This window comes from Cotesia glomerata, linkage group LG6 (genome assembly GCF_020080835.1).
Source record: "Cotesia glomerata isolate CgM1 linkage group LG6, MPM_Cglom_v2.3, whole genome shotgun sequence".
Classification (NCBI taxonomy): Eukaryota; Metazoa; Arthropoda; class Insecta; order Hymenoptera; family Braconidae; genus Cotesia; species Cotesia glomerata.
This window is the reverse complement of record NC_058163.1, coordinates 10,144,457-10,171,633: the sequence shown is the minus strand read 5'-3', so window position 1 is coordinate 10,171,633 and position 27,177 is coordinate 10,144,457. Positions and strand designations below refer to the sequence as shown.

The 27,177-nt window shown below is 33.5% G+C and overlaps 3 protein-coding genes across 3 annotated transcripts in view; 1 reads left to right on the top strand and 2 right to left on the bottom strand.

Annotated features, from left to right (window-relative positions):
• The window catches only part of LOC123267726 (acetyl-coenzyme A synthetase), a 30,019-nt gene extending 18,133 nt beyond the window's left edge, over positions 1-11,886 (bottom strand). Inside the window, exons 1-3 of the mRNA XM_044732532.1 lie at positions 11,757-11,886; positions 11,217-11,352; positions 10,385-10,600 (exon numbers count right to left, since the gene is read on the bottom strand). Of these exons, the coding sequence (XP_044588467.1) occupies positions 10,385-10,600; positions 11,217-11,305 (305 nt within the window). The 5' untranslated portion in view covers positions 11,306-11,352; positions 11,757-11,886. The remainder of the gene's footprint in view (positions 1-10,384; positions 10,601-11,216; positions 11,353-11,756) is intronic.
• LOC123267728 (zinc carboxypeptidase-like) overlaps positions 8,607-27,177 on the top strand; it is a 25,192-nt gene continuing 6,621 nt past the window's right edge. The window contains exon 1 of the mRNA XM_044732540.1: positions 8,607-8,727. The gene's annotated coding sequence lies outside the window, so the exon portion shown is untranslated. The remainder of the gene's footprint in view (positions 8,728-27,177) is intronic.
• Positions 18,878-20,909, bottom strand: LOC123267891. The gene is made up of 4 exons (XM_044732778.1): positions 20,796-20,909; positions 20,321-20,651; positions 19,847-20,240; positions 18,878-19,655 (listed from the first exon to the last, which is right to left on the bottom strand). Exons 1-4 carry the CDS (start codon positions 20,907-20,909, stop codon positions 18,878-18,880), a joined length of 1,617 nt encoding a protein of 538 aa, XP_044588713.1.

The following is a 27,177-nucleotide window of genomic DNA, read 5'->3' as shown; positions in this document are numbered from 1 at the left end:
ACTCCGCTAACTGGGACTGCGTTATGCGGGCTCTAGAAGAAAAAAACATACCAGGATACCTTCGCAGAATAGTAGCGAGCTACTTCACGAACAGGCTCCTGAAATATGACACGACGAATGGTACGGAATTGTATGAAATCTCCGGAGGAGTGCCACAGGGATCAGTCTTAGGTCCACTGCTATGGAACATCATGTATGATGGCCTCCTGAGAATAGCATTGCCTACGGGAGTCAAACTTGTAGCATATGCGGATGACGTAGCTGTCGTGATTGTCGCAAAACACCTCGAAGAGATAGAAATGGCATTTGATATTACATTCAGACGAGTCAATTTGTGGATGGACATGATGAACTTGCAACTAGCCAAGCATAAAACCGAGGCAGTGCTCATCACCAGCAGAAAAACGGTAGAAACCATCAAGTTGAGAGTCGGAGAACAAGAAATCACATCACAACCATTTATCCGTTATCTGGGAGTGATGCTGGATGCACGACTCAACTTCAAGCAGCAGGTGGAACATGTCAGTGCCAAAGCGTCAGTAGTGAGGGCTAGTCTCGCACGGCTGATGCCTAACATCGGAGGCCCAATGCAGAGCAGGAGGCTACTATTGTCATCAGTAGTCACATCAGGGCTCACTTACGGAATATCCATTTGGGCTGATGCACTGGAAACCCAAGAATCATGGAGAAAAGCTGGACCAATATACCGACTGAGTGCCCTACGAGTAGCTAGTGCCTTCCGCACTATATCTGAAGAAGCAGTGTGCGTCATTGCTGGAACCCTACCTCTTAGAGTTCTAGCAGAGGAAAAACGGGCCCTTTACCAACGAAAAAGGTCAGCTGCACTGAGCCCTGAAGAACTTAGAATTGAAGAACGGCAGAAGAGCATAGGCCGATGACGACTACAATGGGATGCTGCAGAGAAGGGTAGGTGGACGCACCGTCTCATACCTCGGATCGACATTTGGCTTAACCGGAATCACGGTGAGGTCAATTACTATCTTACGCAGATGTTGTCGGGACATGGGTGTTTTCGAGAGTATCTACACCGCTTTAAGCACGATGACTCTTCGGAGTGCCCGTCCTGCCCAGGAGCTGCTGAAGACGCGGAGCACGTCTTCTTTGTATGTCCTCGTTTCGATCCACAGCGTGAAGAACTGGAGAGGATCCTGAACCAGAGAATGCAACCAGATTCACTAGTGGAAGCAATGTTGTCATCAGAAGCTGCCTGGAACGCTACCAACACGTTTGCAACAGAAGTCCTTAAAGACTTGCGTTCCACCGAAAGAAGAAGAGCAAATTGCAGAAGATAGAAGGAAGGTAGTTAACACCTTAGCCACCAGAAGGAAGAGCAGTAGCTAGATCCTCCCTTCACGAAGTAATGCCTGACGGCGGTTTCCATGAGGGATTAGAGGAAAGGAGGAAAAGAGGTTTAGGGTTTAGTGGGTAGGGGCGTTAGTGTCGAGTTTTAGTATGATGCTGCGTCGAGTCGCCACATATCCAGGCCAAACAACTATGCCTAGAATCCGTAAAAAGGATTTCCCCCCCTAAGGGGAAAAACGCACACACACACACACACACACACACACACACACACACACACACACACACTCACACAGCAAGCCCTTCAAGAGATAAACGTACCAGGATACCTACGAAGGATAGTCGCTAGCTACTTCACAGATAGAGTCCTGAGATATGACACGAAGAATGGTCCAAAGGAGTATGATGTTACTGGAGGTGTACCGCAGGGTTCTGTTCTCGGTCCACTTCTCTGGAATGTCATGTACAACGGATTGCTGAGACTGAAACTACCAAGAAACGTCAAACTGGTAGCGTACGCGGACGACGTAGCCGTAGTAATAGTCGCCAAGCATCTTGATGAGATAAAACATATGTTCGCTATCACCTTTGGGTGAATTAACCAGTGGATTGACACAGTAAATTTACAACTGGCTAAACAGATGACCGAGGCTGTACTTATCACTAGCAGAAAAGTGGTGGAAACGATCAATCTAATCGTCGGAGACCAAGAAATCACATCCCAACCATTCATTCGATATCTGGGAGTGATGCTCGATGCCCGACTTAACTTTAAACAACAAGTTGAACACGTGACCACCAAAGCATCAGCAGTAGTAGCCAACCTAGTACGATTGATGCCCAACATCGGTGGCCCGAAGCAGACAAGGAGGTCATTGCTATCATCAGTAGTTACATCGGTCCTCACATATGGTATATCCATTTGGGCCGACGCACTTGAGATCCAAGAATCATGGAGGAAAGCATGTCCAGTTTACCGACTGAGCGCGCTAAGAGTAGCCAGCGCCTTTCGAACAATATCAGAGGAAGCAGTGTATGTCATTTCCGGAATTTTGCCGCTCAGAGTCCTAGCTGAGGAAAGACGTAACCTTTACCAACGAAAGAGGACAACCGCACAAAGTGCCGAGGAACTCAGAGCTAAAGAACGGCAGAACAGCATCGCGCGATGGCAATCGCAGTGGGACGCCGCGACAACAGGGAGATGGACACACCGTCTCATACCAAGGATTGACGTTTGGCTTAACCGGAATCACGGCGAGGCCAACTACTATCTGACCCAGATGTTGTCAGGACACGGCTGTTTCCGGGAGTACCTTTATCGCTTTAAGCACGATAATTCCCCAGAGTGTCCGTCTTGCCCAAGAGTTGCTGAAAATGCGGAGCACGTTTTCTTTGAGTGCCCTCGTTTTAACCCACAGCGTGATGAGTTAGAGAAGACCCTGAACAAGAAAATCACACCAGAGTCAATAGTAGAAGAAATGCTGTCATCCGAAGCTGCCTGGAACGCCACAAGCACGTTTACCACCGAAGTGCTTACAGAGCTGCGTTCCATTGAAAGAAAAAGGGCAAATGACAGAAACTAGAAGGAAAGAAAAATAACACCTTAGCCACCAGAAGGAATAGCAGTAGCTAGATCCTCCCCTCACGAAGTAATGCCTGACGGCGGTTTCCATGAGGGATTAGAGGAAAGAAGAAAAAGGGGTTTAGGGTTTAGTGGGTAGGGGCGTTAGCGTCGAGTTTTAGTATGACGCTGCGTCGAGTCGCCACATATCCAGGCCGAACAGCTATGCCTGGAATCCGTAAGAAGGATTCCCCCCCCTAAGATAAAAAAAAAATAAAAAAAAAAAAAACACACACACACACACACACACACACACACACATACAGACACGGTGCCATCACCGCGGAAATAGTCAAGAAAGCTTCCTAGAACCTCAAAACGTCGAGATCTGATGAAAACTCGATTTTCGAAAAACGGGGTGAAAAGAATAACTTCCTGATTTTTGAAAATTTTCAATTTTCTTAGCGGGAAGTTAAAAAAGTTTTAAAATTGAAAAAACCAACAAAAAATGCCCTTATCACTTTTTTGATAAAATGAATATTTTAGGAGATATCGCAAAAAACAACAAGTAGCGGTCGAACCTCTCTGTCGCGCGCACACAACCCACGGACTCTAGCGACGGACGACAGGTAGAAAAAAATACAGAGACAAAAAAAAATTCAATTCTCGGTAACCACTGGAGATTAAAAAAGGAAACTCATGGAAATCATAGAGTAGACTCTACAGAAAATTTCCAGACCCATAATCGATCGATCAACCTCATGGACACCGAGTAACAGCCCCATAAATGGCGTTTTTTGACGTATTTGTCACAAATTTGACATTTAAAAATTCAATCCTCGATGTCCACTCGAGATTAAGAACTTAAATTTTCTGTAGGGTCCACTCTACGATTTCCATAAGTGTCCTTTCTTAATCTCGAGTGGACACCGAAGATTGAATTTTTAAATGTCAAATTTTTGTGACATAAGTCAAAATCAGCATTTTATGGGGCTGGTGTCCATGGGGTTGATCGATCGATAATAGATCTAGAAATCTTTGGTAGGCTCTACTCTATAATTTCTAGGAGTTTATTTTCTTAATCTCAAGTGGATACCAAGGATTAAATTTTTAATGTCAAATTTGTGACAAATAAGTCAAAAAAAGCCCTTTATGAGGCATTCACTCGGTTTCCATGAGGTGCATCGATCGATTATGGGTCTGAAAATCTTCTATACAGTCTCCTCTACAATTTTTAGAAAATCCTTCAATCTCCAGTGGACACCGCGAAATGAATTTTTAAATATCAAATTTTTGTCAAATAAGTCAAAAAACGCCCTTTATGAGGCTGTTACTTGGTGTCCATGGGATGGATCGATCGATTGTAGGTCTGGAAATCTTTTATAGAGTCTTATCTACAATTGTCAGAAGTTTTTTTTCCTTAATTTCCAGTGGACACCGAGAAATGAATTTTAAAATGTCAAATTCTCGTCAATGAAGAAAAAAACTCCCTTTACTGTGCTGTTACTCGGTGTCCATGGGGTTGATCGATCGACTATGGGTCTGGTAATCGTTTGTAGAGTCTATTTTATGATATCCATGAGTTTCCTTTCTTAATCTCGAGTGGACACCGAGGATTGAATTTCTAAATGTCAAATTTGTGACAAATAAGTAAAAAAACGCCTCTTATGGGGCTGTTACTCGGTGTCTATGGGGTTGATCGATCGATTGTGGGCCTGAAAATCTTCTGTAAAGTCCACTCTACGATTTTTATGAGTTTAAGTTCTTAATCTCGTGTGGACACCGGAGATTGAATTTTTAAAGGTCAAAATTGTGACAGATAAGTCGAAAAAAGGCCTTTATGGGGCTGTTATTTGGAGTCCATGGTGTGGATCGATCGATTATGGATCTGGAAATCTTTTATAAAATCTTATCTACAATTTTAAGAAGTTTCTTTTCTTAATTTCCTGTGGACACCGAGAAATGAATTTTAAAATGTCAAATTTTTGTCAAGTAAGACAAAAAACGCCCTTTATGGGGCTATTACTCGGTGTTTATGGGGTTGATCGATCGATTATGGGTCTAGAATTTTTTCGTAGACTCTATTCCATGATTTTTAGGAGTTTCTTTTCTTAATCTCGAGTGGACACCGAGGATAGAATTTTTAAATGTCAAATTTTTGTGAAATAAGTCAAAATAAGCTTTTTATGGGGCAGTTACTCGGTGTCCATAGGGTTGATCGACCGATTATGGGCCTGAAAATCGTCTGTAGAGTCCACTCTACGATTTCCATGAGTTTAAGTTCTTAATCTCGAGTGGACATCGAGGATTAAATTTTTCAATGTGAAATTTGTGATGAATAACTTAAATAACACCCTTCATGGGGCTGTTACTCGGTGTCCATGGGGTTGATCGATTGATTATGGGTCTAGAAATCTTTGGTTGACTCTACTCTATGACTTCTTGGAGTTTCCTTTCTTAATCTCGAGTGGACACCGAGGATTGAATTTTTAAATGTCAAATTTGTGACAAATAAGTAAAAAAACGCCGCTTATGGTGCTGTTACTCGGTGTCTATGGAGTGGATCGATCGATTATGGGTCTGGAAATCTTTTATAGAGTCTTATCTACAATTCTAAGAAGTTTTTTTTCTTAATTTCCAGTGGACACAGAGAAATGTATTTTAAAATGTCAAATTTTTGTCAATCAAGACAAAAAACGCCTTTTATGGGGCTGTTACTCAGGGTCCATGGGGTTGATCGATCGATTGTGGGTCTAGAAATCTTTGGTGAACTCTACTTTATGATAACTAGGAGTTTCTTTTCTTAATCTCGAGTGGACACCGAGGATTAAATTTTTAAATGTCAAATTTGTGACAAATAAGTCAAAAACGCCTTTTATGGGGCTGTAACTCGGTGTCCATGGGATTGATCAATTGATTATGAGTCTGAAAATTTTCTGTAGGGTCCACCCTACGATTTCCATGAGTGTTCTTTCTTAATCTCGAGTGGGCACCGAAGATTGAATTTTTAAATGTCAAATTTGTGACAAATAAGTCAAAAAACGCCTCTTATAGGGCTGTTACTCGGTGTCCATAGGGTGGATCGATCGATTATGGGTCTAGAAATCTTTGGTAGGCTTTACTCTATAATTTCTAGGAGTTTCTTTTCTTAATCTCGAGTGGACACCGAGGATTGAATTTTTTAATGTCAAATTTGTGACAAATAAGTCAAAAAAAGCCCTTTATGGGGTATTCACTTGGTGTCCATGGGGTGCATCGATCGATTATGGGTCTGAAAATCTTCTAAGAAGTCTCCTCTACAATTTTTAGAAGTTCCTTTCTTTAATCTCCAGTGGACACCGCGAAATGAATTTTAAAATGTCAAATTCTTGTCAATGAAGAAAAAAAACGCCCTTTACTGTGCTGTTACTCGGTGTCCATGGGGTTGATCGATCGATTATAGGTCTGGAAATCTTCTGTAGAGTCTATTCTATGATTTCCATGAGTTTCCTTTCTTAATCTCCAGTGGTTACCGAGGATTAAATTTTTAAATGTCAAATTTGTGACAAATAAGTCAAAAAACGCCTCTTATAGGGCTGTTACTCGGTGTCCATGGGGTGGATCGATCGATTATGGGTCTGAAAACCTTTTATAGAGTCTTATCTACAATTTTAAGAAGTTTCTTTTTTTAATTTCCATCGGACACCGAGAAATGAATTTTAAAATGTCAAATTTTTGTCAAGTAAGACAAAAAACTCCCTTTATGGGACTGTTACTCGGTGTCCATGGGGTTGATCGATCGATTATGGGCCTTGAAATTTTCTGTAGTCCACTCTACGATTTCCATGAGTTTAAGTTCTTAATCTCGAGTGGACACCGAGGATTGAATTTTTAAATGTCAAATTTTCGTCAAATAAGTCAAAAAACGCCCTTTATGGGGCTGTTACTCGGTGTCCATGGGGTTGATCGATCGATTGTAGGTCTGGAAATCTTCTGTAGAGTCTACTCTATGATTTTCATGAGTTTCCTTTCTTAATCTCCAGTGGTTACCGAGAATTGCATTTTTTTTCGTCTCTGTATTTTTTTCTGCCTGTCGTCCGTCGTTAGAGTCCGTGGGTTATGTGCGCGCGACAGAGAGGTTCGACCGCTACTTGTTTTTTGCGATATCTCCGAAAATATTCACTTTATCAAAAAAATGATAAGGACATTTTTTGTTGGTTTTTCAATTTTAAAACTTTTTTTTTAACTAAACTTCCCCGTCAAATCAGTCGTTCCTGATTTATATTGTTTTAAACAATTAAATTGTTATTAACAATTAAACTTACCATCAGCGAGCAAAATAACCTAGTTTTTCGTGATCCTCGGCAAAAAATACGTAAATATCATTAATCAGAATCTGGGGACCTAAAAATGCATACGGGCTTCCCTCTTTAGCCGAGGGACTAAAAATACTTGATGAATTCATATTTTAACGATTAGAAATGATTTGAAATGATTAAAAATTTTTTTATCATTTTGAATCATTTTCAATCATGTTTTAATAATTAAAAATGATTTAAAATGATTAAAAATTTGTAATCATTTTGAATCATTTTCAATTATTTTTTAACGATTAAAAATGATTTGAAATGATTAAAAATTTTTCAATCATTTTAAATCATTCCGTTTAATCAGGGATGCTATTATCAAAAAATATTTCAAATAAAAGCATTGAAAATATCAAAACTTAATAAATTTTGATAAAAATCGAGATAAGTATGAATTTTTGCTATTTTCACATTGAGAAATGTAGATTAAAATATTTTTAACTTCCCGCTAAGAAAATCAAAAATTTTCAAAAATCGGGAAGTTATTTTCCACAATTTTATTCGTAAATCTGCTATGATAAAAAAAAATTTTTTTTAATCTGAAAAAGCTAAGTTTTCAATTTTTTACTGCCATAACTAGGCGAAGTTGCACATATGAATTATTAATATGCAGAAATACATTTTTAATTGTAAATTAGCCAATAATGCTATTAGTGTGTTTGTCTACTCGGCTTATAGAAACGAGGTATATGTTTACGCATATAATTTGGCGCGAGATACTACTGTGTTTCAATAACATTACACTCTTTTACTTACTATACACTTACTATGTATAATATAATAATAAAAAAAAAAATCCGGTTCAAATGATTTCAGTAAGTCTTTCATTCATAGTTTTTTCTTTTAACGATAAAAATTTTTTATTTTTAATATTGTTATATAAAAATATTATCAAAAATTATTTAAATATTTGAAAAACTTGACTTTCTAATTATAAAGTAAAAATAAAATAATTAACAGGTCGTATTACATCGTGTATTATTCTATAAGCTTGTGTAAGAGTTATTTGTGTCAAAAGTCAAGTTTTTTTATGCATTGATAAATGAGTTTACTTATGTATTGTTGTGTACATAACCCAACGCGAAACTGTTTCCATAATCATTGTCATTATCATTTAAAGTCGTGAATTCTGACAGAAATACGCAAAAAATAACAAAAATACGATAGAAAATTTTTTTATAATTTTTAGTGTAACAATCACGTCATTAATTTTTTAAGTTACATAATTAATATTATAAATTTTATAGCAAATTCAAGATGATAAGACATTGACTTATAAAGAATATTTGTAATTAAAAAATATTTATCATAAAGTTGAATTTTTTCTTTTATTTTTTTTCTCTGTAAATAAAAATATAAAAGTACGTATAATCGCATGTTATTATTCAGATCGTACGAGAAAACTTTTTATTTAATTAAAGTAGCGTCATACCCATTACAACAAAGTTAAGTAACTCTACAAATAAAACTTGAGTGAATTAGCTATATGATTCCATTGTAAGTATTAGTAAATTTAAAATTCTTGTTGATATTTTTTCTTGGACAACTTAAGTATTTAGCAGGGTTAAAAGTGCAATACAATTTTTTTTTTAAGATAAAATTTCAGCTGAAGATAAAATTGGCTTATAATGCTCAAAGTAATTTTCTTAACTTAAGAATAGAGAAATCTCAGGTAGATATACTAAACTTATTTATTTTAAAAGTTTAGGGTCTCCAGGTGTGCTTCAAAATGCATCTCGTACCACTTCTATAACAGCCAATAGAGAAGTCCGAACAAAACATGCGTTCTTTTTAACCAATTACATGTTTTACGTTATAGCAGTTGAGTCGTGGCGATCAAATTTAAAAGCATTCTCAGATAGAAAGTTCAATCATACAGATTAGGCTTAGTATTTTCGTTTTGAGCGCTCACCTAATTTATTAAAGCTTGTGTCTATAAACTCGATACACACATTAAAAAATTGAATATGCTACTTTCTTTGCCTATCACTGTCAAATGTATGATAATTTTATTACTATATTATTATCAATGTTTTATTTTTTAACATTCAATTTAAGCAAGATTCATGTTTTTAGCTATTCGAATATTTCTGTTTTAGCATTAGCGCGAAATTGTGTCATCTTAATAAATATATATCTATAAAGTCAATTATGCGAACTGATAATTATTACAATTTTCCTGCATAATTTACTTTATTTAAATTTCATTAAGTTCATAAAAAATTAACTCAGCAAGTCAATTATACATCTTAAAAATTTTTAACCAAATATTGTTAAGTTAAATTTTAAAGAAAAAGAATTATAAATTAAAAAATTAATTTGTAAATAAAAATAAACATTGGTAAAAAAAATTTTAATTAAAAAATAAATTTTTGTTTATAGTTTATTATCGTTGTATAAGTTAATTTTTGAAGCAACATTAATTTGATTTTTCATTTTTTGTTAACTTTAAAAATTCTTAACTAACAAAATAAAATTAAAAATTTTTAAGTAAGGTGAGAGCCCCAGTAGCTGTTCAGGAACCCGTACTTGCTCACTCCATGTATTTGTATATCTGCATTTGTGAATATAGATTACAAATACATGAAGTGAGCAGGTACTGGGTACTGGTTCCTGAGCAGGTACTGCTCTGAACAGGACTGGGGCTTTTACTTTAATAGTAAATTTAAATAACACCATAATTTGTTCTAAAATTTTAATTGATAATCGGTACTGTTGAAAATTTATTTTATGTGCTGCATTTTTCTATTTCCAACATTAAATTTCAAACATTTAAGATTTTTTTTTTCGATTTTCCCTATTGCTGATAGATTTCGAGTTTTTGCCAAAAAGCTAAGTCCTCCTTTTTTCGTTTTGTCGCCCTTTTTTCGTTAAGAAAATGTTAACATGACGTGAGAATAAATAGAAATTTTTTGTTTTCCTCAATGTCATATTTTAAAATTGTAATTAATTACGCAAACCAGTTAGTATCTTCAAATTTAAGTTTAAAATACTTTTAATTTCTCACAGAAAAAAATTTTTACTAGAATGAAGAAAAATTTTACTTAGATATTTTCAGTTCTATATTAAGAAAAAAATTTTTTTTGTTAGAGTTATAAAATAAAGTATATGAAAAATAATGTTTACTTATTGATTAAAATTTCTGAATACATACCAATAAAATGCAATTTTATCGCCATTTCCACATTTTACGTTTTTATCAAGGAGATTAAAACTAATATTCGTAGATGCGCCTTCCATCCACTTAATAAAAATATCACCTTCGTTACGGTTAAAATTGTAAGAAAAAAATTTGTCGTTGGACGAAGTCGTTTCCCAGTAAAATTGTTTCGCTATTTTACTCCAAAATTCTTCCGGCTGCTTTATAGATCTATAAAAAAAAAATAATTATTAATAATAAATGTAAAAAAAAAGTCGAAAAAGTCTCGTTCTTAATCACTGACATATGATTACTGAATTTAACAGATATCTAACAATTTTTATAATTTTTTTTATTAAATAAAAAAATTTTTACATGTAGAATTTTTTTTATCTATAGATAATTTTTTAGAAATATTTTTTTAATAATGATAATCAATTTTCTAGTTGGTCAAATGATTGCTGATTTCATAGCATCTTGATTCATGATACTTTACGAGTTAAAAGTAATTTTTACTTTTAAAGAAATGGTATGGATGGAGATATAGTACGAAAGATCGATTTTGTTATTCTATTTTTGTAACTTATCAATTAACTTACAATGACCGCGAGACTATATTTAAGAATTAAATAATCATCATATTTTTTAACATGTTTTAACCGGAAATTTAAATACAGTTGGGTAAGTCTCAATGTATTCGCGATAAATATAAATACTTTTAGCACTGAATAAAATATAGCAGCTTAGTTCTTTAATAAGTAATATTTTTTTTTTTTACAATAAGAAATAATTTTAATGAATAAAATAATTGTTAAAATAAAAAAATAAAAAACAATTGAATACTCACTTTTCATGCATTTTTTTGTACTGATCCATACTATTACAGTACGATGTTTTTGCTAGCTCAGCATTTGGATAATATATCCTGTCCGCCATCTTTGCCACCCTCAATTTAAATATATTCACTCACAAATATTTATTATCTAAAACCATAAAATTTTTGATTTTTTATTTAATTTTTAATAATAAAATTTTTTGAATTAAAAACAGGAAAAAAACAAATATATAAAAAAATAATTCATTAAAAATGATCTCTGGCAATCTTAAATCGAAACAACTAACTGTTAATCATTATCAGTCTTAGAATGACAATTTAAAAAAAAGAACATTGTTAAATTATAATTCAGCGCACTGGACTAGAAGTCTGAATGAGTCAGCTGGTCAAAACATTTATATTATATACGTTTATAATGACTATTAAAAAATAATTAAAAGTATATATTAAGAACCGAGTCGTGTTATAAATTTATTATGTGGATTTAAAATATTTATGAGTAAGTATAGTTTCTCGATAAATCTAGTTCGAACGAATGAAATTCGAATTTACCTGGAGTGTATTTGACACCACTTACGATGGTTGGAGTGCAACTGAGTGCACTAACTCTAATACAAGAGAGAAAGTCCAATCCGGAGTTGAGCCCAGTCTAACGTAGAGTTTTTAAATGCTGGTGGGGAGAGTGTCGTGGCGATCGATACACGTGGTAGAGAGGTTTACTGGGTGTAATTTAAGTAATATAGTTGTGACCTTTCATCAGGAAATATTATTTTTTTTAAATGTTATTCTGCTTATATCGTAGTATGACACTATCAAAATTTTGCTGTAAAAAAGTATGGTGTAAAAAAAAATTTTTTTTTAAGAAATAATTCAAAGGCTAAATCCCTTCCCATTTTGAGAATAAAAAAATCGGGAATCGATTTATTGAAGATTTTTTTTTTCTGAAAAAATTAATTATTCTTTGCATTCGAAACTGTACTACTTGATTGATCATCAAAACTCAAAATTTTACGGTAATTGTTTAGTTTTACGGTTCACAATATGTCAAATCTATAAAAATGATATTTAGAACTTTTTTCAATAATCTAATATATTGTTGTCGAAGTTAATAAAAACAGGAATAATTAAAAAAAAATTTTTTTTTAAATGATTGAGAAATTGAAAAATTAATATCTTAGAAAATTTATTTTTACAAATTATTATGTATAATACTTTCAGACCCTCTGAAATAGAAAAATTTTAACAAAAAAAAATGTTACAAACGATAATTTTTCAATTTTTTATATTACAAAAAAAAAGTGACCAAAACAAAATAATAATCACTCATTTTAGAAAAATGATAACGGTTGACATAAAATGTTAAATAGATTGAAAGTATAAATTTTCAAAAAACTTTCTGATACCGAGAATTTAAAGTATAAAACAACTTTTAATAAAGTTTTAGAAAAAAAAATAGATATTAAAATTTCTTTGAAGAACTGCATCTTTTTATTTTCAATCTTTATAATATAGGTTGAATTAACTAATCAATATTTGGAGTTTTGTTAACAAACTAGGTGTCTTAAATGTATTATAAAAACGCTGATAAAATTAGCTTGATTTAAGAAAAAAAATTTTGAATCATGAAGACCATTTTGAAGACTTTGATTATCTTGAATCAAACAAGAGTTTTTAACAAAAGGAATTCCTTTTTGAATCAAGGTAGTTGATTCCCTAGACACATTTTTTAAGATTTCTTAAAAATTTGAATAGATTGTTCAAATCATTACCCGTGGCAAAAATTTGAAAACTAGAATAAATCTGCGAAAACTATCGATTATTGTTTTTGCAATTTTAAAATTAATATAGAAAACTGTATCCAAATTTTTACCTTGGGTTAAGTTTTAAAACTCAAAAATAATGGATATTATTTGAAATCTGCGAGCAGCCCTATGGTCAGTGCTCCAGATTTTGGATTCAAAGGTTCCGTGATCGAGTTCCGTTTAGAGTAAATTTTTTCTGTTTGATTTTCCAGCTTTATTAATTAATCGTGTATGAATTTAATGCTCATACGTACAGACCACGATGTAGTTAATTGATTATCATTGCGATTTCAATTATTAAAAACAAATATTAACAATAAACAAAATTTAAACAGATATATAATATATTTAGAAAATTTATTATATTTAATTTATTAAGTTTATCATAAAAGGCGTCATTTAATTCTTCAAATTAAAACTGTAATAACTTCGGAGTACAGCTCATTAATATCAAAACCGCGAATACAATCAACTACACAAAACTTTTATTAATGAAAATCGTTCCCGGACGGCCTAAATTATCAACTTGTTTTGAAAGTGAATTAATCGATAGTTTTGACAGTTTCATTCCAGTCTTCAAATTTTTGCCTCGGGACAGTTTTTGAAATATTTAATTTCAAAGTTTGGGTTTTTAGGACTCTTGTATATTGAACGTATATACAATATATATGACATTAAAATGTTAACTTGAATTTATGATTATAACTATGAAACCTTTCTAAAGATTTATTTAAAAAATGAAATTACTATTAAGGAACATGTAAGTAGTAAATTTGCAAAGAAGTTTTGCTTGATAGTTTTAAATAATAATAATACTTAAAAATATACTACTAATAAATCAGTAGAGTATTCAAAAATAATGAAAAAAAAATGAATAAGAGATAACAAATAAGAGAATAATAATTAGTATAAACTATACCATACTAAGCACGCTAAAGTATATATGAAGCAATTATCTTTAACAAAATTTCAGTATTTTTTGCTTGACGAAGAAATTCTTTAAAATAATTTTTTTGCTTTAAGATTTTTTCTTTTAATTAAATCAAGTTAATTTTTTTATTTAGTTTACAAAAAAAAATGAAACTTCTAAAATAGTTGATTCTTCGGTTATTTATCGTAGAAAATAGGGAGATCCGTACTTTCAAATAATTACCATCTTTTAATTTTATACCGATGATGGTTCGTATTATCGATCAAAAATTGAGGAAATTTTTTGTATATATATAGTGCTACACGTACATGTATTCAAGTTATTATTTCTACATATTTAAACTTACTTTTACTTGAGGTCCACAACAATCTCATCACTTTATCACTTATCACGTATAAAGATAAATAATATGGAATAATGAATTCAAAAACAATTATTGTTATTTCCAAAAGTCTAAAAAATGAGCTTCTAATAAATATAATGTAGTTACAACTATATAAGATAAGAAAATGTTATAAAGTGAAAGGAAACAACGTTTAGAATAGGAGCACGAATTGATTAAACAATCACAATTCCAAGGATGTTAACATTCTATTCAATTTCAAGTGTAAAAGTTTTTTTTATTTTCCTAATATGAATGAACATTTAATGATTTCGTAACCAGATACAAAAAAAAAACGATTTGCAAAGATAACAGTTATTTGAAATGTAATTTTACTGAACTGTATTATATATAATTCGATAGCTATATTTAGTAAATATTGAAATTTAAATTATGGTATTTGAGATATTTGAATAAATATATACGTTAATGTTTTGATTGAGTTCAGTTTATTCATGTTCGATTCAGCGACTTCGATATGTATTTAGGTGATAAAAAAGCTAGATATTCTACAGTTGAATTTATGAACAAATACTTGATCGTGGTTATAACTAAATGATTCGATTTTATTATTCCGATAAAGAAAACATTTAGTAATGAATGGAAGTTTAATATTTTATAATGAATGAAAGTGTCATACTAGTAGCGATTATAATTTTTTTTAGTGTAAAAATATTGTTTAAAATTGCCTTGAGTATTTTTTTAAATATGAGGTGAGAGATCATGAGATCATAATCATAAATACTAGTTGATTTATGAATATGATTATTGAAGAATTATCAGCTATATAAATTATGCGCTTAAGTTATTCAGATATAAATTTTAGCGGTGACATATTTTGTTAGAAAATAGCTTTCTATAAAAACTAAACTGGGAAAATTTATTGTTAGTAGTATATATTTTTAACATACGGGCGATCTTGAAACTATATGATGTTGCCAAACTCCAAGCAATTGAAAATAGCACATTGATTAAGAAAATATCTTGTTTCAAGAAAAATAATCTTAATCTAAGAAACTTATTTTCTTACACGGAAAGAAATACATTGCGGATATCACTATGTCACTATGGGTGTGAACACTATACTGTATGGTTTAGAAGATTTTGATTCGATATAAAAATCGTCAGCATAGATGATTTGGCTATGGTGGGAATAGTAACATCAACAATAGTTATAGCTGATACGCCAATGTCACTATGGGCGTCAGACCCATAGTGACTGGCGACATTTACGATGCTCCTGGCAGAACAGTCTATCCGTTATTGTTATATCTCTTATGCTGATATTAGAGTAGTAACAAAATTAGTTTAATTGATTGAATGGGTTATGCACTGATAGAAGGATTTATTAACTGTTAATAATTTAATTTATTTGAAGACAATTATTTAATTTATTAAATTTTAATAAATATTTTTTAACATTAAATAAATATCTATTTGGGTGGAAAGTACATTTGTTAATAGTTAATAAGTATTTATTAATAGTTAAGAAATATTTATTAACAATTAGTAAATATTTTGTAGAGTGAATTTGTTTCGCTCTCAATTTGCAATGTCATATGAAGAAAAGAAAATAAATATAAATAATTCTGTGAAGCGTGAAAGAATAGGAGTTACGGTAATTATTACGTGAAGCGTTTCACATTCACGTAACAGGATATTGGTAGGAAAGGATTGAGAAAGGAATGTGGAGAGGATCATCTTAATGTGAGTTTATAGAATATGCGAGAAAAAATTATTAGATAGCTCGGACTGGGATTCGAACCCAGAACCTTCCGAAGACATGTCGGCTACTCTACCATTTGAGCTATCCGGTCTATACTAAATTTCCTTTCGCTTATTCTATATACATTAAGCCACACCGTCCATCTTACGGTAAGCATTTTTATAAATATAAATAATTCTGTGAATTATCATGTCATATGATATAAAGAAAAGATGGCTTACAAATAAAAATCATCTTTATAAATTATTTGCATTAATTATATTACATTATAATAACATTTATTATAAAATACCAAATTTTATCATAGCTTATAATTATCTTTTATATTTTTAAATATTAAAAACGTTAATTTATTTAGTGAATTTAATTATTATCATGTATTCCAGCTATAGGGTTATAAAAAGTGTCAAAAGGAAATTGCTATTTTTACTTTTTATTTTAAATAAATATTCGTTAACAGTTAACAAATGTTCATTAACCATTAATAAATATTTTTAACAGTTAATAAATTGTACTAAACAAATTACTTATTAACTGTTAATAAATATTTGTTACCTGTTAACAAATATTTATTAACATTTAATAAATAATTTATAAACTGTTAATAAATATTCATTAAATCCTATGATGTTAAAAAATCATTTATTAACAGTTAATAAAGCTTATTAAATATAAACAAATCCTTCTATCAGTGTGTTCGATGAAAAATATTTAAAAATTTTGTATTAAACTAGTTTAATGTTACAATTAATTTCAAAGTAGTTTTACTAATTTATGAATTTTTATGTCGGTACAGTAGTTGTACCCATGAAATATTGGCCGTAATTCGATAGAATTATTGATTGTCGCGCTAAGTAATATCGCGGGAAAAACTAGTAGCATTGCGACATCTGCGATGCACTATGGGGCTGGCGGCAATGCTGTCACGTCAAGCCTCCTATGCGCCCGTGTAATAGACGCAAAGATTTTGGTACCATACAGTATAGTAGATAATCCTATATGCATAGGGCTTATAGCAATGCAATACAACGACATAGGGATATCCGCAATGTATTTCTTTCCGTGTAAGACAATTAAATGATTATCTTGCTTCATGAATTTCTTGTCTTAAATATGGTTATCTTGGCGAAAGGTTGTTCGGACATAAATGTACTTATAAAGATCAAAAGCTAATTTTTAACTTCCCGCTAAAAAAATCAATGATTTTCGGAAAATCGAGAAGTTATTGGTTTTACCCCGTTTTTCGAAAATCGAGTTCTCATCAGATCTCGACGTTTTGAGGTCCTAGGAACGTTCCCTGAATGTTTTCGCGATGATGTCCGTACGTCTGTATGTGTGTGTGTGTGTGTGTGTGTGTTTTTCAAAATATCTCCGAATTGGCTGAACCGATCGACTTCAAAAACTAATCAGCTCTTAACCTTAAAATCCCGCATCGATCGCCACCAAGTGCGTCAAAATCGGTTGATGCGTTCGTGAGATATCGTTGTCGAAAAAAATCGAAAAAAGTGTTTTTTTTTTGTAATAACTCCGAAATGTTTCACCAGATCAATTTTTTTGCTCTAAATTTTTTATAGAGCTCAAAAAACTACATCGATTGCCGCCAACCGCGTGAAAATCGGTTGATTCATTCAAAAGTTATAGCAGTTTGAAAATGTAAAAAATAGTGTTTCATCGAACTTTGAGAAGACTTTTGAGCTTGAAGAGCTCAAAAGCATCGAATAGCATTATTTTTGAGCTCGGAGAGCTCAAAACAACACACAAATGTAATTTTTGAGCTCGAAGAGCTCAAAAACATCGCAACTAGCGACAAAATCGCATGCGTTTGAAAATTAAATTTATCGGGAAGTTGCAGGGATGGCCTTTAGGGTCAACCGTTTTCCAGATTTTTTTATATGTTATGAATTGCTATCACAAACGTCTAAATTAATTTTTGTAATAGATCTGACGAAGGGTTATCGTTGAATAAATTATTAAAAAATTAAAATTTAACATGTAACCTACAAGGAGAAAATTAAATAATAGAAATTGAAAGATCTCACGAGCCTGCCGAAGGCAGGCGAGGTTTGATCTCAATTATTCGAGTATCTCGCACGAGAGATTACAAAGGTAGTATCACTACTTCTATGTCTTTGACCACAAGTTCAGAGCTATAAAAAGAAAAAACACTAGCGTTACCTGGTTACCGTGACGCTTCCCCGCAACTGTTTACTCATTTGTATAAAGCTTTTTCATTTTTTTTTTTTTTTTTTGAAAATCGAGGGTGGGTAATATCTATTAGTATATGTAAGTGGGAATCTCTCGTGCGAGACACTCAAATAATTGAGATCAAACCTCGCCTGCCTTCGGCAGGCTCGTGAGATCTTTCAATTATCCTTCGTGTCTCGCACTTCGAGATTACGAAGGTAGCTGTTTAGAGCAATTATTCTTTACACAGTAAAAAATTTTGCGTCATTGCGTCAAAAAATTTTGTGTTAAAAATTTTTGTGTTAAATATTTAACACTTTTATGTGTAAATTTAACATTAATTGTGTTAAATTAACACAGAAAAATGTTAAATTAACACAAAAAAGTGTTAAATATTTAACATAAAAATTTTTAACACAAAATTTTTTGACGCAATGACGCAAAATTTTTTACTGTGTACTTTTAAATATTATTTATTTAAACAATACAGAACAGAATGAAAGAAAAACAAAATAAAATGGATTCCTGAATAAACCAAGTATTTTTATCAAACAAATAGAATATTGATAAAAATAAAATTAATGATGAATTAATCACAATAGTAAAAATAAGAATAATAGTAATTTAACGCAACAAAAATTAAAATAATTATCCAGATGTACCAATTGATATTACTGAATTTGTAAAATTATTGCTGTCAATATTTATTGGTTGCTGGTAGAAATCTGCGAAAACTTTTGAATTAGGAGACCAACTAGTCACTTTTTTAATTTCTGCGATACTTACAACTTTCTTACATGCTTTGGAGGTTGAAGCATGTCGCGTAGAATGCGCAGTAAACCTTTTGTCTACTCCTAAGTGTTCTAACGCTGACCTTATCCAACGGCTGATTGTCTTACTCGTAACGGCTTTTTGCGGTTTGTTGAAAGAGATAAAAAGAGAATCTATATTCCCTCGAAGATTTTTCGTCACCGATAAATACCGATTTAAGGTTTGCGCAATACATAATTCAGGCCGATCATGAAAGAAAGGTAACCTCAGTACCGGTTGCGGAGCTCCTGGTCGGGAAGTTTTGATCCTATCAGGAATAAGTATTTCAATCTTACGCTCCAAAATAATAATATTCGAAATTTTAATTAATGCCAAGGTTTGAGAACGGTGAGCGGTACCCAACGCCAACAACACGACCAGCTTACTTGTCAATTCCTTCAAAGTTAAGTCTTCTAGCGGAAACCATGCTGCCAACTTCTTTAGAACTGGATCCACGTCCCACGTAGATTTGTATGTCGGCAAACTGGGCCTTATCTTCGAGGATCCTTTGATAAAACGGCTTATCAGCTGATTGTTTGTAACATCCTCACTCGATATTAAAGACAATGCCGCTCTAGCGGAATTCAATGTACTGTGCCCAATACCATCGTCAAACCTTTCCGAAAGAAATTTCAAAATTTTCTCAACTGACACATTAAATGGATTCCCATTATTTTGCTGATTCCACCGCCACTAAAGCTTCAATGTTCCATTGTAATTCTTAAGCGTTGATTCTTTTAAAGGAGCTATTGAAATGTCAATTGCTTCTGCCGGTGTTCCTTTTAATAACAACGCCTGGCTGATAACCTGGCGGCAACCAGGATAAGCTTCTCCGCCAGCGGATGATGACGTGTCCTACAAGGAGAAACCAATATATTAGGATCAACATCAAACCGGATCCAATCTCCTACTGATAACATTTTGAAGGCTGGGAACCAAACCTGAGTCGGCCAATAAGGAACAACTAAAATGCCTTCTGCCCTATCATCTCTGATTTTCTTAATCACTTTAGTGATTATCGAGAAAGGAGGAAAAGCATAAAACACCCAATCAGACCAACAGATTGTAAATGCATCAAAGGCAAAAGCTCCAGGATCTCTTTTCCAAGAACAATAGGTAGCACACTTATCATTTATGCGCGAAGCAAATAAATCTATCTCCAGGTTTCCAAATTTCACCGTAATTCTTCTGAATGCATACTCTGCAAGTTCCCATTAAGCATCCGAATTATCGATACGTGATGAATGATCCGCTTCGAAATTTTCCTTTGAAGGAATATACGAAGCATAAACCCATAACTGACGAGCTTATGGAGAGCAGAATAACGGACGCCTCCCATCCGATTGATATAGGCTAACGTCGTAGTATTATCGACCATAAGCAGAACATCTGAATCCCTTAGATCAGCTGCGAGGCATTTTAATGCCAAAAAAGCTGCCTTAAGCTCCAAATGATTTATGTGAAGATCCTTCTCCTCTTGATTCCACAGTCCATTGGCGGTCTCACCATTGCAATACGCACCCCATCCAGACATTGAAGAATCTGAATAGATTGTTCTTACATACCGACTGCTCCTCACTTTTCTACTAGCCTTTGGCAAAGCCTTCAGCCACTAATCCCAGTTTTTTAAGGTATACTTTGGTATTGCCATGAGCGCATCAAAACAACTTTCACTTTTATTTAAAGCCTGGATTTTTGCTCTCTCAAACAACCTACAGTGTAACAGACTGTACTCGACTACAGGACAACAAGCTACCACCGATCCAACAACCTTAGCAAAATCACGAATTTTTGACATCTTTTTTGTCTTAAGACTTTCAATTTGCTTTCGTACCGCAATCTTTTTCTCCTGAGGAAGTTCAATTCTCATTGTAATTGAATCTAAAATAAAACCTAAATATTTACATCTTCTCTCAGGCTTTAATTTGGACTTGTTATAGTTAGCGATAAGTCCTAACTTATCGAGTAGCTCAATGGTCTCAGTCAGATTCTCACTGCATTCGTCAACTGAACGACCTAAACATAAAAAGTCGTCCAAGTAAACTACTGAGAGCCATCTTTGCAAGCGCAGATAGTTTATTACTGGCTTTAATAATTTTGTGAAAGCTAATGGACACGTACACAAGCCAAAAGGTAAACAAACAAACTCAAAGATCTTTTCGTTAAAAATAAATCTCAAAAATTTGCGATGGGGTCTCCGCACTGGAATCAGAAAATAAGCATCTTTTAAATCAATCGTGCCCATCCAAATATTCTTTTCCATAAGACTACAAGTTGATCTGAGATCCTCAAGCTTAAAATGTTCTGCATCGATAAAGGTGTTCAACGCCTTTAAATTTAAAATGAACCTTTGCTGACCATCCGACTTGGGAACTAAGAAGAAAGGAGAAAGAAATTGACCAGAAACTTCCTGAGTTTCTACAATTGCACCTATAGAAAGCATTCTATCGATTTCAGATTGGATGCAAACTGACTCTTGTTCCGACCATGCTCTAGGCAGTGGAGGGTAAGTCTATAAAGGAATTGACTCAAACGGTATTTTATACCCTTTAACTGTCTGAATGACAACCTTGTCCTCAGTGATCGACTCCCAAACCTTCACAAAATGTTGCAGACGACCCGCAAAAGTACTTACATTATGTTTGGTGACTAATGATTCTGGGAGCGCTGATGTTGCTGCTGATATTGGTTCGATTTCGGGCAACCCGATTGTTTCCTGGAAGTCAGTGGTTTTTTTGCTGCTGTTGCTGCTACTGCTGCAGTTGTTGTTTTCCTGCTCGCCGGAGCAAATGATTTCTTTTGATCCGACGAGCTCCTCGCATTTAAATGACCTGGTGTTGTGAACGTCTTCTTAACAGGAGCTGACTTCATCTCCTCACCTACTTTACCAATGGCCTCGATCTCCTTAACTTTGTCTACCAATTTTTCACCAAACAAATAATCATCAGTTACCCTCTTTTCAAGCACTGTTGCCCATTGCTTGGATAGGGTAGGCAAGATGCAAGCTTTACGCGCGACTGTTTGAGATCTGTGGATTTCAATCAATAGCTTCGCAGCGTTCCAAACTTGCTCCATATTCTTAACATGATTTGAATCCCTTAGAGGCGCTAAAAACTCAATTACTGGGGCCAATGCAGCAAGAGCAGATCCAGCAAGCTTCTGTGTTAAACAGAAATACTTATCCCTCTTCAGGGCTGACTCTTTTAAATTTACCGCCACCTCATCATTTAAAATCGGCGGCTCGAATGACAATTTACCCTTTATTGGGTATTTTTTCAATAAGGAATCCTTTACCTCTTTGGTCAAGCCGTCTGACAGGTATTTCTTCCAGCGTGTTGTAACACTGGAGTGCAGGACCAACTCAGGTTCTTTGAGGACAGGATCTTCCCCGAAGATACGCAAACCATCAGCATCCAGCTCCCAAGGAACCTCAACTTCCTCTGATATTGATGACTCCTTCGCAACTGCTTTATGAGAATTACCACTTCCTGGGGTATTCTCGTTCTGAATTACTGTTTCATTGACTGGAGTGACCTGAGCTGTGGAATCTTCGGTGTCCTTTGAAACCTCAGGATCTTTTACATTTGTATCCTCAGACTCATTCACCCGATTATCGGCATCTGCAGATAAGTCAAATCTTTATTTATTTCATATCTCAGATTAAACATCTGTTAATGTCAACAATAAAGAAGACGAAGTTAGATTGTTTACATTATTCCTATTTTACCTCTCGGATAAAACAAGACAATAAAATCTTAACTTTACCTTTCAGATAAAGTGTGGTCATCATAATGAGTCCTATTTTATCTCACGGATAAAACAAAACATTTGTATAAACAGATGTAATTATTATGATTCTTCGTCTTTGAACATCATAATAAGCCTCACGGGCATGAGTGTGCACGCCGTGTCAATAAAACGATCGCATCTCGTGCTAACGTTTAACCAAAAAATTATATTCACAATTACCTTCAAGGTTTGGTGCAATTGTCTCAGGCGGCAATGATGCAGGAGCATTTTGTGCTGAAATGAGTTCCCTCATTATAGCGAGACCCGAAATAATATCTTCAATGTTGTCTTCCAGTTTACGCAATCTTTTGGAAGTCTTCTCGTCGAACGATCCCGACTTCTGGATCTCTTATGACGACCCATTATCGAATTAATTCGCAAATTAAAAAGAAAATAACTATTTACTAATTATACTGACGTGTGGTCTGTATGACAAAAAAGACATGAATGAGTAAACAGTTGCGGGGAAGCGTCACGGTAACCAGGTAACGCTAGTGTTTTTTCTTTTTATAGCTCTAAACTTGTGGTCAAAGACATAGAAGTAGTGATACTACCTTCGTAATCTCGAAGTGCGAGACACGAAGGATAATTACTATCTAGTTAGGGTAAAATTTTCTACCATCAATTCGATAGTAGTGAATATTATCTAGATAATTGTATAAATCATCTAGATTGTAACATTCACCATATTTATAATAATTATTACAATCCTGTATGTTAACTAAAGTAAATTATTATTATTATTCTAAATAGTTATAATCCAGAAGGTAACAGTTACCGTCATAAATTACAATAGTTTATACTCGCAATATTTGTACAATCCTCGGTGATTTTGTTGATGACGACAACAAGTATTGAAACCTTTTAAAATACTAAAAATTATAATTGAAATTATAACTAGCAAAAAAGTGTCTAAAGGTTGTCCTATTTATTTGAGCTCGGCTTCGCCTCAGCCAACAATTACATGTGATTTGAGACATTTCTTACTTTACTTCCCCAAGTGTGTAATATACTATTTCGTGATACTCGCGCAGTAACTTTATTTTTCGAGCGCTGGGTGGCTTCCGCAAAACTAAACAGTTGTCCCAAATTAAAAAAAATTAGAACGACGGTTGACCCTAAAGGCCATCCCTGAAACTTCCCGCTCATTTTGTACTTAAGCGCTCAAAATCACACATTACGTTTTTGAGCTCTTCGAGCTCAAAAATATGATTATTGTGTCATTTTGAGCTCTGCGAGCTCAAAACTCTAATAGCAGTTTAATAAAACACAACTTTTTGAATTTTCAAACCACAATTACTTTTGAATGAATGAACCAATTTCCACGTGGTTGGCAGCATTCAACGCAGTTTTTTAAGCCTCATAAAGAATCTTTGAGTATGAATTATTCGAACTAGGAATTTTGGAACGATTCCGAAAAAACACTTTTTTCGGTTTTCTTTTGACAACGATAACTCACGAACGAATCAACCGATTTCGACCGGGCTGGCGGCGATCGACGTAGACGTGGCTTTTTGATGTTGAGAGCTAATTAGTTTTTGGAATCGATCGGTAAAGCCGTTTAAAAGTTATTGAAAAAAAAACTACATTTCAAAAAATTTTCGTTTGTAGTTTTTTTTTGAGATTTCTCAAAATCTACCGGTTCGAGTCGGTCCACAGTATATTCAAAATCTAAGTTTGGTCAAGCCCTTTCAAATGGCGCCAACCGCGAAGAAATCGGTCAAGCCGTTCAAAACCCCCACGGAAAAATTATGTATCCTAGAATATATGCTGGGGATATATCTATACTACTATATAAATCTATTGACTCTGTCTGTACATTCAATTTTTTCATCTAATTTTGTGATAAATAATCGTTTTATGATGCGGTGATTCACATCCGACTTTTTTTTTTTTTTTGTCTGTCTGTCTGTCTGTCTGTCTGTATGTCTTCTTATAACTCAAGAACGGCTTGACCAATCTTAATAAAAATTGGTATACAGTCAGAACACGTTATTCTGCGAATTGCACATTGAAAGTTACAATAAATATTAGCTCGAATGATCACATGGATGAAAAGGTAAATGCCAATTCGATGAAATTTGAAATCTCTATAAGTCAATACAATACCCCAATTAAATTTCAAATTTAAATGTATAAATACAATTTTATAAACGCCCAGCGGAGCAGGCAGGTAACAGCTAGTCCTAGTATATATTCAAGAATATATGCTGAGTATAAGAAAATTCGCCAAAAAATATATCTTAGGATATATTCTAGAATATATCCTCCGATATATCCTAGAATATATTCTAGGATATATTCTAGTATATATCTTAGGATATATCCGAGAATATATCTTAGGATATATCCGAGAATATATCCTAGGATATATTCTAAGATATATATGCATGTGTTACGTCCATTGATTATGAACCAGACTGTAGATCTAACGACAGACCAGACTATAGATCTCAAAAAAAACTCATACGATCTCAAGTATATATATCCATTGATATATCGGGGTATATACTGGGATATATACTAGCATATATTTTTTGGCGAATTTTCGTATATCCCAGCATATATTCTAGAGTATATTCTAGGATATATTCCCAGCATATATTCTAGGATATATAATTTTTCCGTAGGGGAAGTTATAAGAGGGTCACATACATACATACACACACACACACACACACACAAACACACACACACACATATATTGAGACAATGCAAATTGTCCACTTGATCAGCTGCGCGACATTCTCTTGAAAATCGTACTATCCTAATCGAACTCGGTCGATATTTAGGCGCCGTAAGGGGAAAGTAGGGGAAAAACCGAATACCCGACGCACTGGAGCATCGACCGGCACTTCGACCTCGTCAGTCATAGTATATACAACACAATTTTTTTTACTAGGTATTTACTACCGACAAACAAGACACTAGCTGTCGATCCCTTACGTACTAATTATCCTTATATTAATATTATAAAACATATAATATCTAGGTATTCACTACCGATTCTCTGTATCTAGACACTAGCTGTCGATTCATTAATTTTAAGTGCATTACTGGTTCATAACTAAATTTATTATAATCAGTGTAGTTATTATTGTTAATATTTTCTATTTGATTTATTTGAATATACTTGTTAATTGAATATACCAGTGTAAATAAGTATAATTATTACATAATAATCACCCGCCACCTCGAACTTGCGACCACGAGGCCACCCAAGGTTTCCAAAACACTACTGGAATTTATGTAAGTAAATAAAGTTGATTATATTGGCCGAGTCTGAGTTCTTTCGCGGGTCTCTACGCAAAAGACAAGTATCAACCCCAAAAAACTCTCCGTTACCGCAGGTCGTGTTATAAGAAATTTGGCGGATAAGTTTCCTACACGGTATTGTCTCATTGATTATAAGAAAACTTATTAGGTCTTCAGCGAATCCGCAAGGCTGAAAGGCTTAATAAGAAATTTTGATTGTTGGTAAAAATTAAAATTTCATTTCAATATATAAATATACAGACAGACATACGGACATCATCGCGGAAACATTCGGGGAAGCTTCCTAGGACCTCAAAACGTCAAGATCTGATGAGAACTCGATTTTCGAAAAACGGGGTAAAACCAATAACTTCCCGTTTTTTGAAAATTTTCAATTTTCTTAGCGGGAAGTTAAAAATTAAATAAATCAGAAAATTTTATTAGTGGCAAATTTCATAATTCGCACGTAATTTCAATATTTTACCCTTTATAAATGCTAAATTAAAACGGATTTCTATCTCTATTTGATCAAAAGATAGTGAGTGACCAGTGTTTATAAATTACAATAATAATTTATGAAAAAAACAATTTTTTTTTTTTCATCATTTTGAGCGTTTAAGAAAATTCAACTAATTACCAAAAAATTCAGCGTAAAAAATTTGAATTTATGAATTTATAGAAGTCCAAAGTTGATGCTTATTTTTAAACCTAAAAAATTAGAAAAACGGTTCATCCTAGAGGCCATCCCTGCAACTTCCCGCTAATTCCATACCTGCACGGAGAAAAAGGTATTGCTATTATAGCGATCCAGTGGATCGTGAACGAAGTATCGTGATTAGCTCAAAACGGTATTGTCATATTCATCATACGAATACAGTTATGCTCGAAACAGTGAATACTGAATACCACGCTCAACTGTATAATGAATATCTCAAAACGTTTTCTTACCACAGCGAAACGGATCGTGATTATCACTATCCACGACGCGTTCAGCGCCACCACTCATAACCAAGTCTGAAACTTACGAGTTTATTTATTTACAATTTTAGTGATGAACCAACCGCGATGAAATTGAATCAGCCGTTCAAAAGTTA